Source organism: Armigeres subalbatus, chromosome 1, assembly GCF_024139115.2.
Source record: "Armigeres subalbatus isolate Guangzhou_Male chromosome 1, GZ_Asu_2, whole genome shotgun sequence".
NCBI lineage: Eukaryota > Metazoa > Arthropoda > Insecta > Diptera > Culicidae > Armigeres > Armigeres subalbatus.
In genome coordinates, this window is record NC_085139.1 from 156,591,548 (window position 1) to 156,613,959 (window position 22,412).

The 22,412-nt window shown below is 38.6% G+C and overlaps 1 protein-coding gene and 1 long non-coding RNA gene across 4 annotated transcripts in view; one reads left to right on the forward strand and one right to left on the reverse strand.

The window, feature by feature from the left end:
• Window positions 1-2,997: 2,997 nt before the first annotated feature.
• Window positions 2,998-3,733, reverse strand: LOC134207756 (uncharacterized). The gene is made up of 3 exons (XR_009978418.1): window positions 3,615-3,733; window positions 3,355-3,539; window positions 2,998-3,293 (listed from the first exon to the last, which is right to left on the reverse strand). It is a non-coding gene; the product is annotated as an uncharacterized LOC134207756 (long non-coding RNA).
• Window positions 3,734-12,339: 8,606 nt separating this feature from the next.
• LOC134205371 (serine/arginine repetitive matrix protein 2-like) overlaps window positions 12,340-22,412 on the forward strand; it is a 52,279-nt gene continuing 42,206 nt past the window's right edge. For 2 of the 3 annotated variants that reach the window (XM_062680576.1, XM_062680577.1), the window contains exons 1-4: window positions 12,340-12,510; window positions 12,592-12,649; window positions 12,742-12,822; window positions 12,910-13,179. In XM_062680576.1, the coding sequence (XP_062536560.1) occupies window positions 12,604-12,649; window positions 12,742-12,822; window positions 12,910-13,179 (397 nt within the window). In that variant the 5' untranslated portion in view covers window positions 12,340-12,510; window positions 12,592-12,603. Of the gene's footprint in view, window positions 12,511-12,591; window positions 12,650-12,741; window positions 12,823-12,909; window positions 13,180-15,344; window positions 15,545-22,412 lie in introns of those variants that run through there. The other variant, XM_062680578.1, reaches the window with a different exon arrangement.

Genomic DNA, 22,412 nt, shown 5'->3' on the forward strand with positions numbered 1-22,412 from the left:
CGGGACTGTCCCGTTAAATACGGTACGTATGGTCAGCCGGTATCGTAGACTCTCAGCGCCCTGGGCGAAACCATTATTAGGCGCCCTTACTTTCAGGCATGTTCAAAACAAATAGCATGATGAGAGCTGGGATACTTTCAAAATAATTTTTTTTTTTGCCTAGTTGATTTGAGGGAGAACAAAGATAGACTACAAACCATTACATAACTCCGTATTTTTTGAATGAGTGTTTATGGTAATTCTCGGTGTTGCACTACCTCAATCACAACTTTTCAATGGACGGAGACAGGCGAGGCATCGCCGGTGGTAAACCATTCAGATAGCTCTTTTCATCGCCCAATTTGTCTTGAGCCTTAATAAATGTTTACTTTATGAATTCCTTAAGTCTATAACCTGCTTATGTTGCAATAGGTAAGAAGTAAGGATTATTGAAAAGGCCAGAACATTTCTAAAAATCCCTTTTCTAGAGATTTTAACAATTTTCTGAGAGATTAAAAAACCTACGCAAATATAAAATGATTCAATAGTGCGTGTGTTAGGGGCTGTCCACAAACCACGTAGACCGAAATTTCACCTTTTCAAACCCCCCCGTCCCCCCAAGTAGACTTTCGTAGAATTTCCGAAATCCCTCCCCCCTTCCCTTGAAGTCTACGTAGACTTTTCCAAATTTTACAAAACATCATACGTGATTGGAAAAATATGGAAATCAACCGCGTTTCAAGCAATTCAGCTATTCAAATCCATTTCCATGTTACAATAAAACTCGAATTGCAAACATAACTGAATCAAACTGAACAAAATCCAACAAAACAAAAATTATTTTGAATGGAAATCAAATTTAATCCTCTGTCCATAGCTCCAGAAATCTAATTTCAAAACCAAGTAATTTGATTTCTGTTGCATTCGATCCCTCCTAGAGGGACACTTTTGCATCGACGCGCCACTGTTTAAAATCTGTCACGCATCTGTCCTATAATTCTGAACGCCGGTTCAAATTTGTGAAAACCGGAGAATTTTCAGAGTTTCGAGAAATTTCGAGTTAAAATTCCGAGATTGTCAAGTCTACATTCCAATAAGTTTTGCGTGGAAATTTCGTAAAAATAACTCCAAATAACTCTCCGTGATAATTCCAATGCTTTTCTTGAAAGTTTCATGCAATATCCCGCTGAATAATCATTTGTTGAAATCCCAAGAATATTCTTCTAAATTCCAAAAGTTTCCCCGTAAAAAAATGAGTTTTTCTTCGTTATGATGTAGAATTATTTCCCGAGGTAAATTTAAGTTTAATCGGACATACCGATATATTTCCTGTCGAAATCTAGAATGGTTTCCTACTATATTTTTTAAATTCATTCTCGCAATTTTTTTCTTGCAGAGAATTTTCTGAATAATATTCGGTGGAAATTATGGATAATTTTCAGTTAAAATTTTTGCAAATTTCTCGTAAAAAAAATCGAATAAATTTTCATGAAAATAACAAGGGATTTTTTACAAAAACTGCAATAATTTTTTGTTGTGGAAACTCAAACAGATTTTGGTGGGGAATTCAAATAATTTCTCGTGGAAGTTTTTAACAATTTATTTAGAAATTCCGGAGATTTTCCATCGATAATTCCAAAGAATTTGCATTAGAACTGCCGAGAAATTTACGAAGTATTATCCACGGGAATTTCGAAGAATTTTGCTTATATGTCCAAAGAATTCCTGGCAAAAATCCCAGGATATTCTAAAGGTTTTCTCATGGAAATTTCGGAGAATCCCCTTTACAAGTTCCAAAGAATATCTTTTGGGCATTCCAAAGACTTTTCTTGGATATTCTAAAATGCTTCCTTTGTGAATTCCAAAATAAACCGTTGAAATACAACATAATGTAATTTCCATACTTTCCAAAGAAGTGCCTGCCCACAATAAAAAAAAAATCTAGTAGAATCTGCAATAAAATCCAAGTGAAGATTTTGAAATGTTTTCGAAAGATTTTATAGAATACTTTGGAGAATTTTCCTGCTCAACACAGAAGAATTTCCCGGTGAAATCCATAATTTTTATTCCAGTGAAAAAAAAACGGAAAATCCTAAAAAAATCAAACGAGTGAACTTCGCACAAAGCTAGCTGCAGTATGAATCGTTTAAAAAAATAAAAAGTCTACGTAGACTTTTGGTAAACCCCCCCGCCCCCCTTCGTAGACTATCGTAGACTTTTTCGAAACCTCTCCCTCCCCCTCAAGAGTCTACGTGGTTTATGGACAGCCCCTTACCGAAAAAAAAATCAGACTTCCTTGTTGTGAATTCACGCACTTGAGGATCAGATGTAGTCGCATCGAGAAGTACCCAACATAGCATCTTAACAATATAGTCCACTTCGTGAATCCAAAAGATATTTTAGTTACCAGATAAAAATTGTCACTGTCGTCGGTGTCCGGAACATCTTTCGCTGGCGAGGATAGGGGATCTAAATGTCAATGAAGGAAAAATATATACGATTTGACAGTTAGGTACCACACATGTTTCGGACAGCAGAACAAAGGGAACCGAAGCGACCTAACAACTAAAATATCTTTTGTGAATCCCCATATATCAAGAAAAAAAGACCATTCGATTCATGTGCCAACCCACATGGATTTTTGCAATGGGGTTGTACTCATGAAGGGTATGTGTAGAGCCAATGAATTATCACCAAAAAGTGTTTCTATCAAATACATAGTTTATCAAAATGAAATCCATAAAGTTGACACATACTTTAAAAAAGGTCAGTTTATGGAATACATGCGTAGGAAAAATGATTTCCATTTGCTGGATTTTTGCGTTTGTTATTAATTATTCTTGAATTTCCAAGGCTTATTTTACCTCTAAATCAAACCACAAATCGCTTATTACGTTGGAAAATTTTATTGCTGATATGATTTTACATAAAAACTGTTATCGATTCATAATAGCGGCAGCAGCGAATGGTTCGATGGCTGAAGCAGCGAGTACTTTTGCGAAGCGTTGGATGCTGATATTGTCTTCATAAAAAAGAAAATACTTGGTAGTTGTTCGTTGAATTGTCCATTTCCCGCATGTTCTCTGTGATGTTCTGTCTATGTTTGACTTTCCGTCGAGCTTGCTGCTGCTGGACTCCGATTCTTGATGATGTGAAGTACGGCCGGTATTGATAGTATTCATCTCACACGGATGCATTGCTGCTGAAGTAGAACACCACGATCGGGAACTAAAGTGTGTGAAGTACGTTTTCTTCGCTAAAGTAGGAGGTTCAGATGATGAATCCGATGGACTTTCTTGGATTACACGCAGCACCTATTATTATAATGTTCGATTTCAACACTTTTTTATATTATTTTATACATGAAATACTTACCAATTCAAGCAAAGGAACGAATTAGCCACGGAACAGGGTCTCCAGTTAGCCTATATCTTCAACGCACTCAATTTGGTTGCTTCAGCCTCAGGAATTACATTTTTCACGGAACGCCATTTTTTCCCAGCTTGTGATCATCGACTTGATGAGCATATTTCATTGTCGCCGAGTTAGTCGGTGAATGCCTGAAGGACACTCAATGATTCATTTTAATCAGGCCTTTACGGACCTTGCTCAATGATAATATTTAATTTACTTACCAACTTTAACTTTGGGTTCAGAATATAGCACCAACTCGCGCATTTTTCAGCTAATGGAAAATGTTAGCAACCGCAGCTAAAATCTTTATCCGCAATTTTTTGACTTGGTGACAACAGATCTGTTGGTCGGTGAATTCAGTGGCTCATTCAGTGAGACATTCTTTTCAAGGTCACAACATATACAAAGTATGTGTCACAAGAATGCTAGGTATGAGGAACATATAAAATGAATGAGAATGAAAATTTGAGCAATGCAATGAGACGTTGCACATACATTTAAGGGGTCAATTTTCTTGCGTGTATATTAAACAAGAGACAGCACATTCACGTTATCTTGCGTCACAAAAGGTGACTAGCGCCTGAAAACGATAGCCAAGGGGTACAATAATTTCGAATATTACACTAATTTTTAAAAAAAATTGATTTGAATTACATTTTCCAAAATGTTATTTTTGAACTCATATATCAAATTGGGGTCATGGGATGATGTTATTTCTACATGTTATACTGCATATGTATTGAATTATACGTTTAAGCATCCTTCGGAATGTCTCTTCACTACATTGCTTGCCTTTTGTGACACCGCGACGCCACTGCGTTGTCTTTTTAAATCAGCCAGAGTGGACTATATTGGTAATAGAATATATTTGGAAGAACCCTATATTGGAGTGGATCGAATGACCTTCGGAATCGCCTTTAGACCTTGGTTGGTGGTTTGAAATAACTACTGCACTTTAAATTATATTCAACTTTGGAGTGAATTGGTAGAAGGTAGGAATAGCGATTGAACCGAGTCGTATCAAGAAAAAACAAACTCCAGACCTATTCGGATCAAGATATATCAAATCCTGTAGTGTGTAAGTGTTGGTTATGTTATGTGATGAGTGTTGCCGAGAAATTCGTGAAATTTTAGTGTTATGCGTGAATTGTTTGTGAATGGCAGGTAAAACTCGTCTTTATGTGTAGGTTTTCCATGTACAGTAGCGACTGCAGTAGACCAGGGCGGGATTAGCCTCCACCACCCTAGAAGACCGCAGCCAACCACTCACCATAGTCCTCCAACCCAACACCAGAGGGCCAGAAGCACCATCATCGAGCAACCATGAAGGGGTGGCGTAAACGGGTGATGCAATGATGCGAGGTGACTGACCTGAAAAAGGAGGTCATGACCCTTGGATGCGGGAAACAAGCCCAAAACCGGTCACTTATCCAACGCATTTCGAAGTGAACGGATGAAAGATTAAAAGCTAGCGAAAGTTAACGAGTTTGAAAAAGTTGAAGGAGAGAGTTTGTGGAAGAAGACCAGGCGTAGAGGACGTCAGGTAAATTGAAGTGGCTGCTTCCGGAGACAGAAGCTGATCCCAGCATTTTCTCCTTCTCAGAACCCCGCCGTTTTTATGGTTAAACCCTTGGTTAAACCCCATCGAGAACCGCCATCGTACCCAGGTTCCATTGTCGGCCTGATTCGGCATTGTTCCGCCGATAGCCGTTTTGGACCGCGGCAAGAAGCGAGGGAGATCCCCAAGCCACCCCGGCGTTACCACCGGTAAGCCGCAGCGAGCCGAGTCGTCGGCAACAGAAGGAGGAAGGTGTCAGCCACCGACGCTACGTAGGCCGTTGAAGGGCGAAGGAAGTAAAGATTCTGTACCGATGAGGAAGAAAGCCACCGTCGCCGGCGTGAATGCCCTTGCATCGAAGGTTGAAGACAAGGAAGGACGGAAGAAGAGCTAGGGAGAAGAAGAAGAAGTGAAGTGGTGGAGTGCTGCCAGGAAGAGGGGCCCCGAGGAAGACAGGTTAGCTAGACTTAAGAAAGTGAAAGAGTGGAGGAAATAAAGTGTCGCATTGTGAAGCTCTGTGGTTTTCCCTACATTTTGATTGCGAGAGTTCCCTGCCCGCGAGTAGCTTGAGGTGAGCGTGCCGACCCTGAGGCCATTGGTTCAGGGAATCTCAGCATAGATCAGGCCATACTTACCCAATTATTACAAGTGGGTCTGAAGTAGATCAGTTGCCATAATTACTGAAATCCCTCGATATGTAGATTCTCGTATTCAGCATGTCTTCAGATTAGTGCGCCTCGTTCACAGCTTTAACAGATTATATAGACCCAAAAGAAAACAAAATCTAACTAAAAATATAATCGAATATTCAACGGCTTTGCATGTTTTTTCATCATTATACAAGCACAGACAAACAGACGTAACACTAGAGAAATTAACATCGACCATGACTTCAACGATCAACTTGAATTTGATTGCTTGCGCGATTCACAACTAAAGGCGCTACCGTCGTAATCTTTCGAGTTTGACATTTCACTCCAGCGCCTTCTGGTGACAATGTCATACAAAACATTGTTTCGTGTAACATGCTCGCAAGATGGTGGTAGAGGAGTTGAACAATGGATTTTTCAGAAAAATGTTCTGGCTGTTGTCGTTACCGGACGAGGTTTCTAAGCTTGACCGTTCGCCGCAACAATACTCAGCAAACTGATTTCCGTCGTCGATTCGTTTTGACACGAACTCGAGAAAACCAAAAACATTTGTGCGTTATTTACCATGGAGCTCAAATTAGCTCAATACACGTTGATTCGAGTTACTCAATAAATGAGTGCATATCATTTGAACATATGTCAAATGCAGATTTCAAGGGATTGATGGTAATGGCATTTTGCTATTATAATTTTATCATAACATCTAATGCCAATCTTATCCACTACATTCTCCCCCTCCTCTACTCTTGAGGTGTTTTATTGCAAATTTCATTGAGGTACCCTCATTGCAAATATCTTTGATCCAAGACAAACATTATTAACCAATCCTTATGAATCAATCTTCGATTGAAAATATGGCAATCCAATACAAATCTCATCCAAATCCAATCCGCATCAAGTCCGAATTAAATCCAAATCCAATCCAAAATCAATCCGAATGCAGTCCAATCCAAATCCAATCCAAATTCAGATTCAATCCAATTCCAATCCAATCCAAAACCAACTCAAATCTAATCGAAAGCCAATCCAAATATGATCGAATCCAAATCCAATCCAAAAAAAGTCTAATCCAAATCCAATCTAAATCTATTCGAAAGCCAATCTAAATATAATCAAATCCAACTCCAATCCAAATCCAATCCAAATCCAATCCAAATCCAGATTCAATCCAATTCCAATCCAATCCAAATCTAATCGAAATCCAATCCAAATATAATCCAATCTTAATTCAATCCAAATCCAATCCAAATCTTATCCAAATTTAAATCTAACTCAAAATTAAATCCAAATAAAATCTAATCCAATTCAAATTCAATCCAAATCCAATCCAAACCCAAATCCAATCCAAATTCAATCCAAAACCAATTTAAATAAAATCTAATCCAAATTCAATCCAAATCAAATCCAAATCCAATTTAAATTTAATTCAAATCCAATCCAAATAAAAAAAAAAATCACATCCAAAATCAATCCGAATGCAGTCCAATCCAAATTCAGATTCAATCCAATTCCAATCCAATCTAAAACCAATTCAAATCTTTTCGAAAGCCAATCCAAATATAATAGAATCCAAATCCAATCCAAGTCCAATCCAAATCCAATCCAAATTCAATCCAAATCCAATCCAAATCCAATCCAAATTCAATCCAAAACCAATCAAAAAAATATCTAATCCAAATTCAATCCAAATCAAATCCAAATCCTATCCAAATCCAATTCAAATTTAATTCAAATCCAATCAAAATCCCATCTAAATCCAATCCGAATCCAGTCCGAATGAAATCCAAATCCAATCCAAAATCAATCCGAATGCAGTCCAATCCAAATCCAAATCCAATCCAATCCAAATCTGATCGAAACCCAATCCAAATATAATCCAATCCAAATTCAATCCAATCCAAAATCAATCCAAATCCAATCCAACTCTAATCCACATCCAATCCAAATACAAATCAAATCCAATCCAAATAAAATCTAAACCAAATCCAATCCAAATCCAATCCAAATCCAATCCAAATCAAATCCAAATCCTATTTAAATCCAATCCAAATTCAATTCAAATCCAATCCAAATCCAATCAAAATCCAGATTCAATACAATTCCAATCCAAAACCAATCCAAATCCAATCCAAACCCATTCCAAACCCAATCCAACTCCAATCCAAATACAAATCACATCCAATCCAAATTCAATCCAAATCAAATTCAAATCCTATCAAAATTCAATTCAAATCCAATCAAAATCCAGATTCAATACAATTCCAATCCAAATCCAATCAAAAATCAATCCAAATCCTATCCAAATCCAATCCAAATCCATTCCAAATCCAATCCAAATCCATTCCAAACCCAATTCAAATCCAATCCGAATCCAATCAAAATCCAATCCTAATCCAAATTCAATCCAAATCCAATACAATCACAAATCCAAAAATTCAATTCAAAACCAACCGAAATCCAATCCATATTCATTCCAATCTAAATCCAGTCCAAATAAAGAATAAAATTTAATCCAAATCTAATCCAATACAAAACTAATCCAAAACCAAACCAAAATTCGATTCAAATCAAATCAAAAGTCCATTCCAACTCCAGTTCAATTTTTATTTTTCTCATTGTGGCATATTTTTTTCAACCTCTGCCCTTCCGTTAGGGGACGCTAGCATTCCTACCGGGGACGCTAGCATTCCTCATTGTTTTTATTTGTTTTTCATTTTGCCTTTCATTTTTGCTTTCCTCAATGTGCCATCTTTTTTGCAACTTTCTTGTCACCCGGCCTACTCCTCTGCCCTTCCGTTTGGGAGCATACCGGAGACGCTAGCATTCCTCATTGTTTTTTTTGTTTTTCTTGTCACCCGGCCTACTCCTCTGCCCTTCCGTCAGGGAGCCTACCGGAGACGCTAGCATTTTTATGTCATTTTTCATCTTATCTTCTATTTCTAACAATGCCTTCCTTCCTTACCTGACCTCGATAACACCATATTCCGAGATTCCAGATAAAACAACAAACAACAATATTCCAACACTACCGGCTGCGTCATTGTCGTGACCGGACGAGGTTTCTAAGCTCGACCGTTCGCCGCAACAATACTCAGCAAACTGATTTCCGTCGTCGATTCGTTTTGACACGAACTCGAGAAAACCAAAAACATTTGTGCGTTATTTACCATGGAGCTCAAATTAGCTCAATACACGTTGATTCGAGTTACTCAATAAATGAGTGCATATCATTAGAACATATGTCAAATGCAGATTTCAAGGGATTGATGGTAATGGCATTTTGCTATTATAATTTTATCATAACATCTAATGCCAATCTTATCCACTACAGCTGTTACGTCTGTTTGTCTGTGATACAAGTGTCTGGTAGAGAATCGAAAATGTCATCAAATGCAATCGTTTCGGTCCGTTTTTGAACCTCAAATAGTTTGCCTGCATAAAATGAGAGAATTAATCTCAAATTCAAACAAACTTCCTATCATTCCGTCCAAGTATCTATTATTTGAAAACGGCTTAGATTTCTAAGTCACGAACAAAAAATATACGCGTTTTTTTACAGTCTACTCTATGTTTCGCCTTTGGCGTATTGAAGTCCTCATCTAGGGCTTCTTCCCTAGAAATATTTCTTTTCCTTTTATATTACCTGTTCCATGTACTTTTTACTTTTCCATCTGATAAATGATAAAAAAAAGTCAGTGGAGCTGCTCCCTGAGCCGACGTTCTTGTATCTGTATCAATTATTGATGCAAAAGGATCATTCGGAAATTAGTCAAACCGTTGATTATGTAGTTCCGAGGGAATCGTCTTGGCGCCCTTGGCGGAGACCAACCTAGCCAACCACACACTACGGCGCTGTCCATTATTGAACTGTAAAATTTCTTAGGGGTGGCGCAAAATTGCCTGAAATTTTGCCAGTACTCCTAAATCATCAAAAAGAAGCTGTTAGATAGACATTTTTGAAATGTGAACCGCCCTAGTGGACTGTGAGCTAAAGCTGGGTAAATGTGTCGGTGGGATGGTTTCTCAGTTCACTGCAGCTGTGTCGACTGCCTGGGTGATATTAAGATCTGTTTGGGGAAGATCGGATCCGACAACTCGAACCATGGGACGCCATGGTCTCGAAGAAATGAGCGAAAATGCAGAGCTGTTCGCAGAATTTTGTGGTAATAGCGACATGGTGATCGGGGGATCGCTCTTCCCTCATCGACCGGTTAATAAGGTCTCGTGGGTCTCCCGTGGCAGCTTTACAGAAAATCAAATCGACCATATCTGCACCAGCCAAAAATGAAAATGGATCCTTCTTGAGTGACGGAATAAACGTAGTGCCGATATCATCACCTCCTCATCGGCGAAATACGCCTGCGCATTGCACGGATTTGTCGGCAGGAGGAGAGAGTTGGACGATGGTTCAACATACGCCGACTGGAAGATACCACGGTGAAACAGTCCTTTGTTAAAAAACTGGAGACGCGTGGTGCAGATATTCCGAAAGGTGGCAGCGTGGAAGACCAATGGACCGCCATCAAGAATGCCTTCATCGTCACCAGCGAGAACAATTTGGGCGAAGTGCGCACCCAGAGGAAACAATGGATCACCGATGAGATCTGGAGGAAGATAGAGGAGCGGAGAGAAGCCAATGCCGCGATAGAGCGATCAAAAACCAGAGGAGCCAAAGTCTTAGCCCGTCAACGATACTCGGCTCTTGTGAAGGAAGTAAAACGCTCATGTCGAGGGGCCAAGTGAGCGTGGGCAGACTCTCTGGCCGACGAAGGAGCGAGAGTCGCAGGAACCGGGGACATTCGCCTCCTCTACGATATCTCACGACGCTTAAGCGGGGCGAAGATGAATGCAACGATGCCTGTGAAAGACGCGAATGATCAGTTATTGACCGACCCAACTGACCAGCTGAAACGCTGGTTCGAGTACTTCGAACAACTTTTTCAAGTGCCAGCCAGGCCATCACCACCTCGGCATGATCTGCCTAGGATCCAACGTATAACACGCGTCAATACCGAAGCTCCATCATTGCTAGAGATTAAAACAGCCATCCAAAGCATGCAATCGAATAAAGCCCCAGGGATCGATCGCATATCTGCTGAGATGCTCAAAGCTGACCCCATGACATCCGCACAACTATTCATTCATTTATTCAGTTAACATCTAAACAGATAACACTGAATCAACAATTTGACGCCACAATGCACGGTTCGAGGCCGCATCTCTCCATCCTCGGATACGCCCCACGCTCGCCAAGTCGATCCGCACAACTACTGCATCATTTATTTCGTAATATCTGGGACCGCAACTTTCCTGGTTGACTGGATGCAAGGTATCTTAGTGAAGGTATCCAAAAAGGGTGACTTGACGGAATGTGATAACTGGCGAGACATTATGATGCTGTGTACCGTTCTCAAAGTTCTATGCAAAGATATCCTAGCCCGGATTCAGGAGAAGATCGATGCGACTCTCCGGCGGCAGCAGGCCGGATTCCGTGCCGGAAGATCCTGTGTGGACCATATTGTCACGCTCCGTATCATTCTGGAGCAGGTCAACGAATTCCAAGAGTCCCTTTACTTGGTATTCATTGACTACGAAAAAGCTTTCGACCGTCTCAATCACGAGAAAAAGTGGGGCACCCTGAGACGCAAGGGGGTTCCTGGGAAAATCATCGGCCTCATCGAGGCACAATACTAGGCCTTCTCGTGTAGAGTGCTGCACAAGGTGGTCTTGTCCAACCCTATCCGGGTCGTAGATGGTGTGAGGCAAGGATGCATTCTATCACCGTTACTGTTGTTCATCGTAATCGACGAGATTCTGGTAGATGCGATTGACCGCGAACCAAACCGCGGGCTGTTATTGCAGCCTATAACCATGGAACACCTAAACGACTTCGAATTGGCTGATGACGTTGCACTCCTCGCTCAACGGCGCTCTGATATGCAGAGTAAGCTCAACGACCTTGCCGAATTGCGGCAGTACATACTGTTTCACAGTGTGACGTCACGCGTATGAAGCCACGGCTGCGTTCTGATGAATTCCTTCCATATTTGACAGGTATAGGTGGTTTGTATATAAACAAAGGTTCATCTGCTTGCTGTGGGAGATAGAATGAACCACATGAACCTACCACCGATAAATGTCAAATTGAGTTCATTCGATTGAGTTTTTGAGGTTATGTTTATTTGATGTAAAACCTTATAGACCTGTGCAGGAGTTCATGAAATTCACTCACCCGATGGATTTTGACATTTGAGCGGGTCGTCTTCTCGAACAAAAGTTCATTTTGCGTTCATTATGCGACCCGCTCAAACGTCATAATTTCTTGGGGGAGTTCATTTTGCGTTAATCTATTACAAACGCAGCGGATTAACAACCAACGAACGCAGCCAATGTATTTGACAACTGCATTCGGGCTGCGTTTTCAATAACAATGATCCTTGCGCCATCTCCAATCGATTGCCAAACGCGGTCCCAATTTAAAATGCATTTGAATTAACGGTTGCGGATGTTTACACACGTATCGGATGCCAGCCTCAATATCTGTTATCTGTGTTAAATCTATTTTTTCTATTTTTGCCATTAGAAATGTGTGGACTTTTGGTAGTTTTTTTTCATCCGTGTAAAACTTTCGGCTGCGTGCTTTCGTGTTCTGTTTCAAACTGTTCCGGCAACGGGAAAATCTGTTATTGACCAATCCGGCACCACTGCTACTTTCGATACATTTGACAGCTTTATTCTCGGTCTGTTCCTGTTCTGTTTACTTCGAAAATTTTCAGCTAGCGCCAAGCGACGCAAATTATATTTTTTACCAAATAAGTGGTTTTAAAGTTAAATAGCTCTGCTTAAAATAGCTTTAAACTGTCAATAAAGTTTGCAGCGCCATCAGAAATATGAAAGTTTTGCCTTGCGGTAAGTTTCAGCCTTTTCTCAGGCCAAATTATCTTCACATGTTTTGATTCCTTTCTGCTCTGTTTTCATTGTGCAACGCAGAAGCCAGATGCGATGACGAAACAACCGATAACTAATCCGGTGGAGGGTGAAACCAGCGGTAAGTTTGTTTGTTTTTTGTAAATAATAAATGTTTTTGTTTTTTGTAAATGTTGCACCAATTAATTAATATTTTTGTCTCGCGTATTAAAGGTGAGCCTGTGTTGAGTGGCTTTGAACACTTGATTAAAGAGCTCAAGGCACAGAGTGCGGAATTCAAAACCGAAGAAACAGGTGAGTGAATAAAACGTGTAGGCAATGATGCCAGATGAATAATATTCTTTAACAACACTATTTTTTACTTAAATTCTCCTTTTTTAGTGCTCATCGGAAATTGCCCTCAGAATGTTACCGAAGAAGAAATAAATACGTTCTTCTGTGGGTTTGCCACAATTACTAAATTGCGCCAATTTACTCAGAAATGTTTGACCACGAAGGTCTTCATCGCCAAGTTTGACTCGGCTGAGTCGGCTTCCCGTTCGAAAGTGTTGAATACGCTATCTCTGAACGGTAAAAAGATTTTGCTCCTTCAACCAGATGAGAAGCAGTTTGTCGATAAGAAGCGTGTCGTCGAGTTGAATGGGTTGCAAGGTGAGTAATTTTTAAATATATGACTCATTTAATTCCAATTTGAAAAAGCTAAACATTTAATCAGATCATGGGGATCGAAGTTATTTCATTTACCAATATTTGCTGGTGATCAACATATAGACAGGCCCCGAAAGTCGAAAGGACATAATGTGGAGCTTGACTTTCAGGTTAAGGTTAAGGAGGTTAATTATTTTCGAGTTTATTGGGCTTGCCAAATTTGTTCAAATAGAATTGGATTTAATAACACGACTCCAATATACTTTTTTGATTTATCGAATTCATCCAAATTGAGGCATCTATAACTCGTTATATAGAGTACAACAAAGTTGTGCCGAAAGGTTATCATTTCACTGCAGAAGCGAACTCCTTAGTTTGCGCTAAGTATTATAAGAGCGTAACTGAAAATTTCTTAATCGAAGTATGTTTCGCTGACAACTCAATTTGATTAAAAGTTTCAGCCGTTTTTGCTACTTCTGTAATGTGACCAGCAAGCGTCCTGCGGGACGCCTAACTGGGTTGCGTCACTGGCTTGCAAATGGATTTTCCAAAAGCTCATTTCGCATAGACCTCGGTCCAAAAAAATTGAAAAATAATTTTAAGGCTGTATGGATTGTATTAAATTTGGATGTATTTTCAGCAACAAATAATACTAATTTACTAACATAAGAAACAGCTTGATTTATTCAACTTTTGACGTAAACTACGTCTAAGGGGAAGACTCGGATACAGGGTGTAAAATGAAAATTTCAAAATTGGGAACCGTCACGAAATCATGTAAGATTTGTAACATTAATAGGTTCTTCATCTTTCAATGGATTTTAAAGATTTATATATTAATCGAATCCCAAACTCTCCACCAATTTGCCAGTAGTATTTAAACTATTGAAAATTTTAGTTCTTTCGTGCATCATGCATCCGCTATTCAGCGTGTTCCAATCCTTGGTAATTGCCTACTTTTAGGGTATTATCAATTATGGAACTGGGCTGTATGAATGGGGTAGTCTAGCTGCTAAACAGTGGAGTCCCTACCCCCTCGCATAGTGGGAGGGGCTGCAAAAACTGGGTAGTAGTGCCGGTGGGATGGTTCCTTCTCTTCTATATAAAGCGGAATGATTTGTTCAGTGTACTGTATTTGGTTTTACGTAGTTTACGTCGAGCGGTCGTGTCTTGTATACAACCCCAAGATTTTTTTTTAAAATAATTTCTGTTGTGTGAGTTGTTGATTACAATACACGTTGTCTGTCCGACGAGGCTTATTCTCAAAAAAAAAGTATCTCAAACACCCTCTACACTGCTACCAATCGCATATTCGTCCCACATCAGTAGGAAACCCAGCAAAGATGGGACTGATATGCGATTATAGGCAGTACATATTTTCGTGTACTGTGTACTGCGGCTTTCCTCTTTCACGTAAGTGCATTTTTTAAATGTTCTATTGGGGGTCATTTTTTCCATACATTTTCGGGGGTTAAATCGGCTATCATTTAAGATTTCTATGGAGTTTGCACCAAAAATACTGAAAAAAATAAAAATTGTTCTAGATTCCCCGATAGAACATTTTAGTTTACCCACGATATGAAAGAGGAGATCATATTATTTAACGTGGTGTTTCAGAAGTACTGATTTTTGAAAAATAATATTTTTCCATAGAGACACCGTGAATACAATAATAGTATTTTATTGTCATTTCCTCAGTTATTAATTGAAAATTTCTAATAATCTTTTCTATGCCCGCCATTGCATGAGTATGTATTTTTTGCCTTTCTCGTACAACAAAGCTGTACCGAAAGGTAAAGAAAAGGTGAAAAACAATATCCGCCATGGCAGGGCATAGGGCTACGATTTAAAAAATAATAATGAACGTAAAGTGCGAGAAAAAGTGAAAGCTACATTAGGAATATCTTATTAAAACACATTTTTGTTCGTATAATACACATAAAACAAAGTTTTTTTTTTATTTTTCTCATATTTTGAATAAATATTTGTTTCAATATAATTTTTAATTATAATTCGTTTGAATTTTACATGGGCATTGGAAGCTGGCTACGTCCCTGCATGAGACGAGCTTTTAAAACAGGCTCTCAGAAAACAGGGTGTTCCATGCTTTTCAGTCGATTATGCGGAGCTTTTACGTCACAGCACTCACGCGCACTCTTTTTTGACAGGTCCATGATGTCTGAAATTTTCACGGAAGATTTTGCATTTTGCAATTTGCGGCTCCAAAAAAATTGTGTCGGGAAAAATTAACAGCGGCGAATTTATGTGTTATTTATTGATTTGAGTGTGGAGAAGTGCATTAAATAGTGGAACAGTGAAATTGTTACATTTATTCAATTGTGAGAAATAATACAACGAAAATGCAAGGGTGAGTGAAAGTTTCTTAGTTTTGTTGGATTCATTTTCCGCTTTGCTTGTTGCCATCCAAATTTTCTTGCAGGCAAATTGAAAAAACAATGTCTCGAACCCAAAATATTTTCCTGTTTTTTTCGCTCAATGTATTATGAGTGATTAATCTAAAACTTTCATTACTAAATATATAATGTTATATTTATATTTAATTATTATCTGCTTCAACATCCACGATTATTTACATACGTTGATTACAGTAGACAATCATAATGTTGTACAAGTCGGACTAAAAAAATCTAAAAAAAAACAAAATATCCCAGAAATCTAGCCAAATATTTAGAATACATAAAAATATTTCAATTTGAATTATTTGTAGTTGAAACAATAATGGTAAATTCGAGGAAAAAGGATTGTTGTACGCAATTTTGCTAATTCAACGTATTAGGTTCCATTTGAAAATCTAATTCAGGGCAGCAGGGCTCAAGTCCAAGAGCTTGGCGACCCCTTTCCAGGTCTCTGCGAGTAGTAGGGCTTGCGTATGACAGTGAGCTCTGTTCAACTTCTATAAAAAGCTGAATGTATCCACAACCAGGCCTTACCCAAGCGCTCTAGCGCATGATTCGACAAGAAGGTGAAGCTCACAACAGCGTCTACCATCCATGTTCGGGCGGCCTATAATCGTCTGAATGCTAGCGAGGGACTCTTAGTAAGACTTAGCACTGTGGTCTCCCTATTCTTATGTAACTAATGCTATTGCTATTATGTTCTATTGAACTGGTTGTCTACTTCTCAAACAGTAAATCCTACACTGAAAACCAAAACTACCCAAAAGTGAGTTGTTTGCACTCAAAACCGTGGTTTGGGCCAATAACCCAAATTTGAGTAAAATGACTTTTTTGACGCTAGGTAATTTGCCTTTAATCCCATGTAAACAATTTACCCAAAGCTGAGTTTAACAGGGTGGCCACCGAACCGAGAAAAACGGGAAAAGCGGGAAAAAGACGGGAAATTGAAGTCACCGGGAAAAAAAGCGGGAAAAACCGGGAATTCAGAACATGAACCGGGAAAAAATAAATTTTTGACAACTTACATTCAAAATTCTTCAAAGTTTTTAATGAAGTTGATATAAATGGAAAGATTTACTCTTTAATTTTTATTGTTCAATCGCATTCTAACTGAGTTATTTGATTTTAGTACATAATGTGTGAGGTATAAAAAATAAGTAGTTTTTTTCCAGATCCATTTGCCTCTAGATCATTTTGATTCCCATTTCGAGTAATCGGCTTTTTGACTGACTTGCGATATTTTGTACGTATGCGTACATTTGTTGTAGGATATCTTCAGTTATGGGGTTGAGGGATATCCTTTAGTATAGGACCTAAACGATTTGTGATTAATCAAATTTGTTAAACAAAAACTTGGTCAAAAATATGAGTAATTTACCATATATCATAAATATTATAAGACATTGTGGTGCGCACTACCAACATAAAAGCATAGAATCGAATATCGAAATATTCATTTTTTCAAATGAATGTTTTCATCTTTAGGTTATTCTTTTAATGTCCAAGTTTGCCTTTGTATGTAATTTTCAATTGAGCAGAATTCGAAAAAAATGAATATGGTGAATAGTATATATGTTAACACATGTTTAAGAGTTGTTTGGAATTATATTTGAAAATTCTACAAATCATTGAAAATGGTATTTTTTTTTAATACTTCGTGAATATGTCTGTAATATTCTAAAGAGTAAAATATCTTTAGTTTAGTATTTTTCCACAACTAGCATTAGCGTTGAGCAATTCGCACAAATTCGTAGGTGATACAAGCCAAGACTATTGTATGAGAGTAGCATTACTTTCATCCGTTACCACAGATATTGATTTGGGACTAATCACCATCTCTTAGATAAAAGCAATGCACTCTCTAAAAAAAGAGATCTGTCCTAGCCACGTCCTTGCGAATGATGAGGAGGGGGAAGGATGGCTAGTTGGACACCTACTTAAGAAAGATGCAGAGAACTCTATGACCTCTCATAGGTGCCAAGGGAGGTTTTGGAATTGTTAGTGTGGAAGGATTTAACAGTAGGAATCGTTTTGGTAGAACGTAAAACACAGAAAGAACTAAGATAGAAATACAAAGTAGGAAAGGGACGAGTCTGGAATTGAACCTACGACCTCCTGCTTATAAGGCGAAGCGGTAGTCACTAGACCACCGAACTCATAGTTTAGTATATTTTTCCACAACTAACCTAATATAATAGAAGGTTATGATGGTGAAAAAGATACTCTAAGATAGTTTTCTAATTTGTTACACGGGAAATAATGAATAGGTTCCATAGCTTAGAACATTTCAATATACTAATATTGAATGGGAATGTTCAAAGTTTTCAATAAAAAAAAATCCAATATTTACTTTCTAGACATTATTTCTCGCTTAACTTTTCAAAAGGACCTAAGTAACATTTTTTTTCATGAATTAATTTGAGTACTGCAATCAAAAGCTTTCATGTTTTTCTGTTGATTGCGCTATTCAAATTAATTCATGAAAAAAATGTTACTTAGGTCCTTTTGAAAAGTTAAGCGAGATTTCTAGAAATCAAAAAAAGTAAAATTGAATAAATTACGAATTGAATGTTTTGATTGTCTAAAATGTGCTTAAATCTTTTTTAGAAAACTGAATCATTATTTTGGTCGAAAGCGAAGATTATCTTCGGGTTAAATCTTTGTTCAAATTAGTTAATTAATAATTTAAGTATAAAAGGTATAAAAACTCTTACCCTGATTTTTTTCAAGTTAAATTAAAACCGGGAAAATTTGATAAAAAATACCGGGAAAAGCGGGAAAAAACCGGGAATTTGAAAATCGGGTTTCAGTGGCCATCCTGGTTTAATTTATCCAAAGCGGACCTTAATCAACCCAAAATAGAGAATATTGAATTTACTCAAATTTGGGTTATTGGGCTGAGCAACCTAGGTGAGGTGTTTACATCTTGCTCTAGTTTTGATAGCAATCATGGGAAAGAAAGGGAAAACTACCCAAATTTGGGTAAATTTTTTCTGCTGTATTCTCATAAGTGCGTATATTGAACTCAAAGTTTGGGTTGATTTTTCTGTCCGTGTAGTCCAATTCATAGGTAACTGAAACGAGTAAATTCCAACGGATTTGTAAATATGTCCGCCAACTGGTTTTGGCATCTGAGGTGTTGTATGTTCACATTGTTCAGTAATACGGAAGCCAGTGATACTTGATACTTGATGCCAATGTCGTTGGTTCGTGTTATATTTCCTATTTAATTATAATTTCTCACTTATTGTTACTTAAAAATGTATACCCAACTTTGACAAGTTACTATGAGGAATTACTGACATTTGATATTTGACTTTATGTTTTAATTCTCAATTATGCCTTTATAGGAATTAAAGGTTTTTAATGCTTTATGTGAACATCAGGCTTTTCGAATGAAGCATTACTTATTCTTGTTAACGAAAAAACTTGACTATCAAACAAAACATCTGATTCGGATCGTTCGAATCGTTCCCCCATTTTATTTTGCTCACAAACCTAAACACTGTACACATACGTTTTTGGTCGAGTTGAAACAAAAACGGATCAACCGTTTGTACTCATAGTTGAGTCGGACATAGTGGCGTTTTAACGGTAGTTTATGGTATTCGGTCAATAGTTTCAAAGCAGATTTTGCTATTTAATGAATTGTAATCTTGCTTCATTCCCGAGATATTTTGTGCTGGGCCGCATGATCTTCTTCGGGGCGGGTCTATCAATGACATAAGCCAGGATATTAGTTAAGGCTTGTGTGGCAATATCGACGGCAGTGGCTTGTAAAACATTATCCCAGTTCAAACTGGAAAGTACTCCAATTATACTGATGTCGTCGCCTTTCCAAAAATCGTATGATACAGCAGTCGGTAGGTTGACGTTGAGGTGATCGAGACATACATATCCCTCAATAGTAATTACTTACTAGTGCAGGATGGTGAGAAACGTCTTTAACTAGGGGGCTGGTGCCGAATTGATCAGAGGAGCTATGCGGCGACCACTAACGAAGCAAAGACCCAGAGAGCGATCATTGGTTTGCCGTTGATTTGGGAGAGGTTAGCTAGGTTAGGTTAGTTATTTATTTATTACAACCGAGAGTAATGACTCCGACGTGCAAGGTAGAATATTCGAGATAATCGGTGGTACCACTGTGAGTAAGAGTTCATGTAATTCCCGCTGTTGTTTATGTACTGGTCGGCTAATATTTCTCGCTTGTAGTGGTGCTTGTGGGCGTCCCAGTTCATATCGAATCCTTTTCCGGTCAAGGATGTTTTCGGGTTAGAAACTTTCTCGACACCTTGGGCATAGTGTTGGCATATTCATTGTACTTTCCACACAAGATACATAAACATATAATGGCGGGCATAGAACAACTATGCTTTCAATAACTGAGGAAATGCTAATAGAATACTAAGCTGAAAAGCAGGCCAAGTTCCAGTTGGAATGTGGAACCATTGAAGGAGGCTATTGCAGACTGGCCCGTATAACGGTTTGTTGACTATAAAGATATTCAAAATCTAAACTCTATTAAAACGATTCCTACTGTTATAACCTTTTACCTTCCACACTCACTATTCCAAAACCTAACGTGACACCTATGAGAGGTCGTAGAGTTCTCTGCATCTTTCTTAAGTAGGTGTCCAGCTTTTGATCCTTCCCCTTCTTCAGCATTCGCAAGGATGTAGCCAGGGCAGTTCTCGGCCTTTGGAGAGTGCATAAGGATTGCTGACTATAGATAGTGGAATATATAGATGAGCGAAGATAAATCCACTGTCTCCAAACGAACTGTCAAACGTGTCTCCAAACGAGCATGACGTCACGATTTCAATGGAAACGTTAAGGGCTGTGACGTCATATGCGCGTGTGCACGGGCAAAAAAATCGACTCAGCCATGCTTTCGCTCATCTATAGATTCTACTATCTATAGATTCTACTATCTATAGATTCTACTATCTATAGATTCTACTATCTATAGTCAAAACCTGGTGATAAACCAAAAATTCGGAACCGAATAAACACAAACAAATATAGCTCCATTTCATCGTTTATAGTCTTCTTTTTTTAAACAATTTATTGTATTTTTCTCTATTTCAAGACGTCTAATATGAATGTTCTCAATTAATTTTTGTTCGAAGGAATTTAACAACATGGACATTTATTGTTTATTGTGTGATTTCATCAACAGACTGAGACTACAATTGGCCCTAATGATGTATGTAAATACTAATTAATACTAAAAAACGCACGTAGTCAAGAAAATATAACATAGTAGCATTGTCAAGATAAAAAAATTAAAACAAATAAAATGCAGCCTTATCACATACAATCAACGAAAAAATTCTGAAAATCTATGACGAAGAACATTCCGCGTCAAGTTGAAGTCGAACATGGAAGAAACTCTATTAAACGTTCTCTGGAGGCCGTAGATTGCAGTTTCTGCACCGTAGTTAGTGCGACGAAGGTGGAGCCTCAGCATCGAACTGTTCCGTAGCGGTCTTGGTTGAACGTTCCGTGATGTACGAGGTTAGACACAGTAACTTGTAGTAAAATTCTTTCGCAATCTATTCTTCCTTGAAGTACATCAGCTACACATAGGGCTCTGCCCACATCCCGGCGGATACGTAGTGGCTCTAAGGCAATCAAGCGACAGCGCTCTTCGTAACTAGGAAGATGCAGCGGGTCTCTCCAGTTTAGTCTTCAAAGCGCAAACCGCAGGAAACGCCGTTGAATAGATTCAATACGTTCTACGCCGTTGTTGTAATACGGGCTCCATACTGACGAACAATACTCTAGTGCAGAGCGCACCAAAGAACAGTACAGCGATTTCAGACAATAGACGGTCGTAAAATTTTTCGCTGTTTTCATGACAAAGCCCAGGGTTCTAGACGCTTTGTCGACAACGTATGAAAGGTGGTGTGAAAATGTCAGTTTTGAGTCTAAAACTACACCCAAATCCTTCACGTGATTCACCCGTTCGAGTATAGTTCCCAGCAAATGGTAATTGAAGATAATCGGCTCTTTTTAGCGTAAAAATGTGATAACGGAACATTTTGTCGGATTAACAACCATCCGGTTCGTAGTGCACCAATCAGCGAAAGCATTGATTTGACATTGGAGAGTATGGCAATCAGTAACCGAGCAGATACGTAGGAATATCTTGAGATCATCGCAAATGATAATCGTGGACCCTTAACAGCGTGATGGACATCATTGAAGTACATGATAAAAATCAGCGGTCCTAAATGGCTGCCTTGTGGTATACCCGACGTTGCACGAAAGTACGTTGATCGGTTGTCGCCTAATGCGACCGTTAATTGGCGGTCAGTAAGATACGAGCGAAACCATTTCAAAAGATCCCCACTGATACCTAATCGGTCCAGTTTTGCGATCGCGATGTCATGATTCAGCTTATCGAACGCAGCAGCATACGCAGCATACTTTCCGTGATGTACGAGGTTAGACACAGTAAATTCGTAGTTGTGGAGCGCCCAGTTACAAAGCCATGCTGGTCTGTGTTGATGTGTTGCTTGCAGTGTGCACTGACGTAATCAATGATAACAAGTTCAAATAGCTTCGATACGGCGCATAACGATGTACTTCCCCTGTAGTTATTAACATCGCGCTTGTTACCCTTTTTATATACAGGAAACATTTCGGCTATTTTCCAACAGGAAGGGAATACTACGCTGGAGATTGAAAGCTGGAAAATCTTTTGAACTGGAGCCGATACTTCTTTTAATAAAACAGGATGGCACCCCATCAGGACCGGGCTTATATGAACCCTTGAGTTGAGATGCGGCTTTAGTAATCAGTTCAGTACTCACG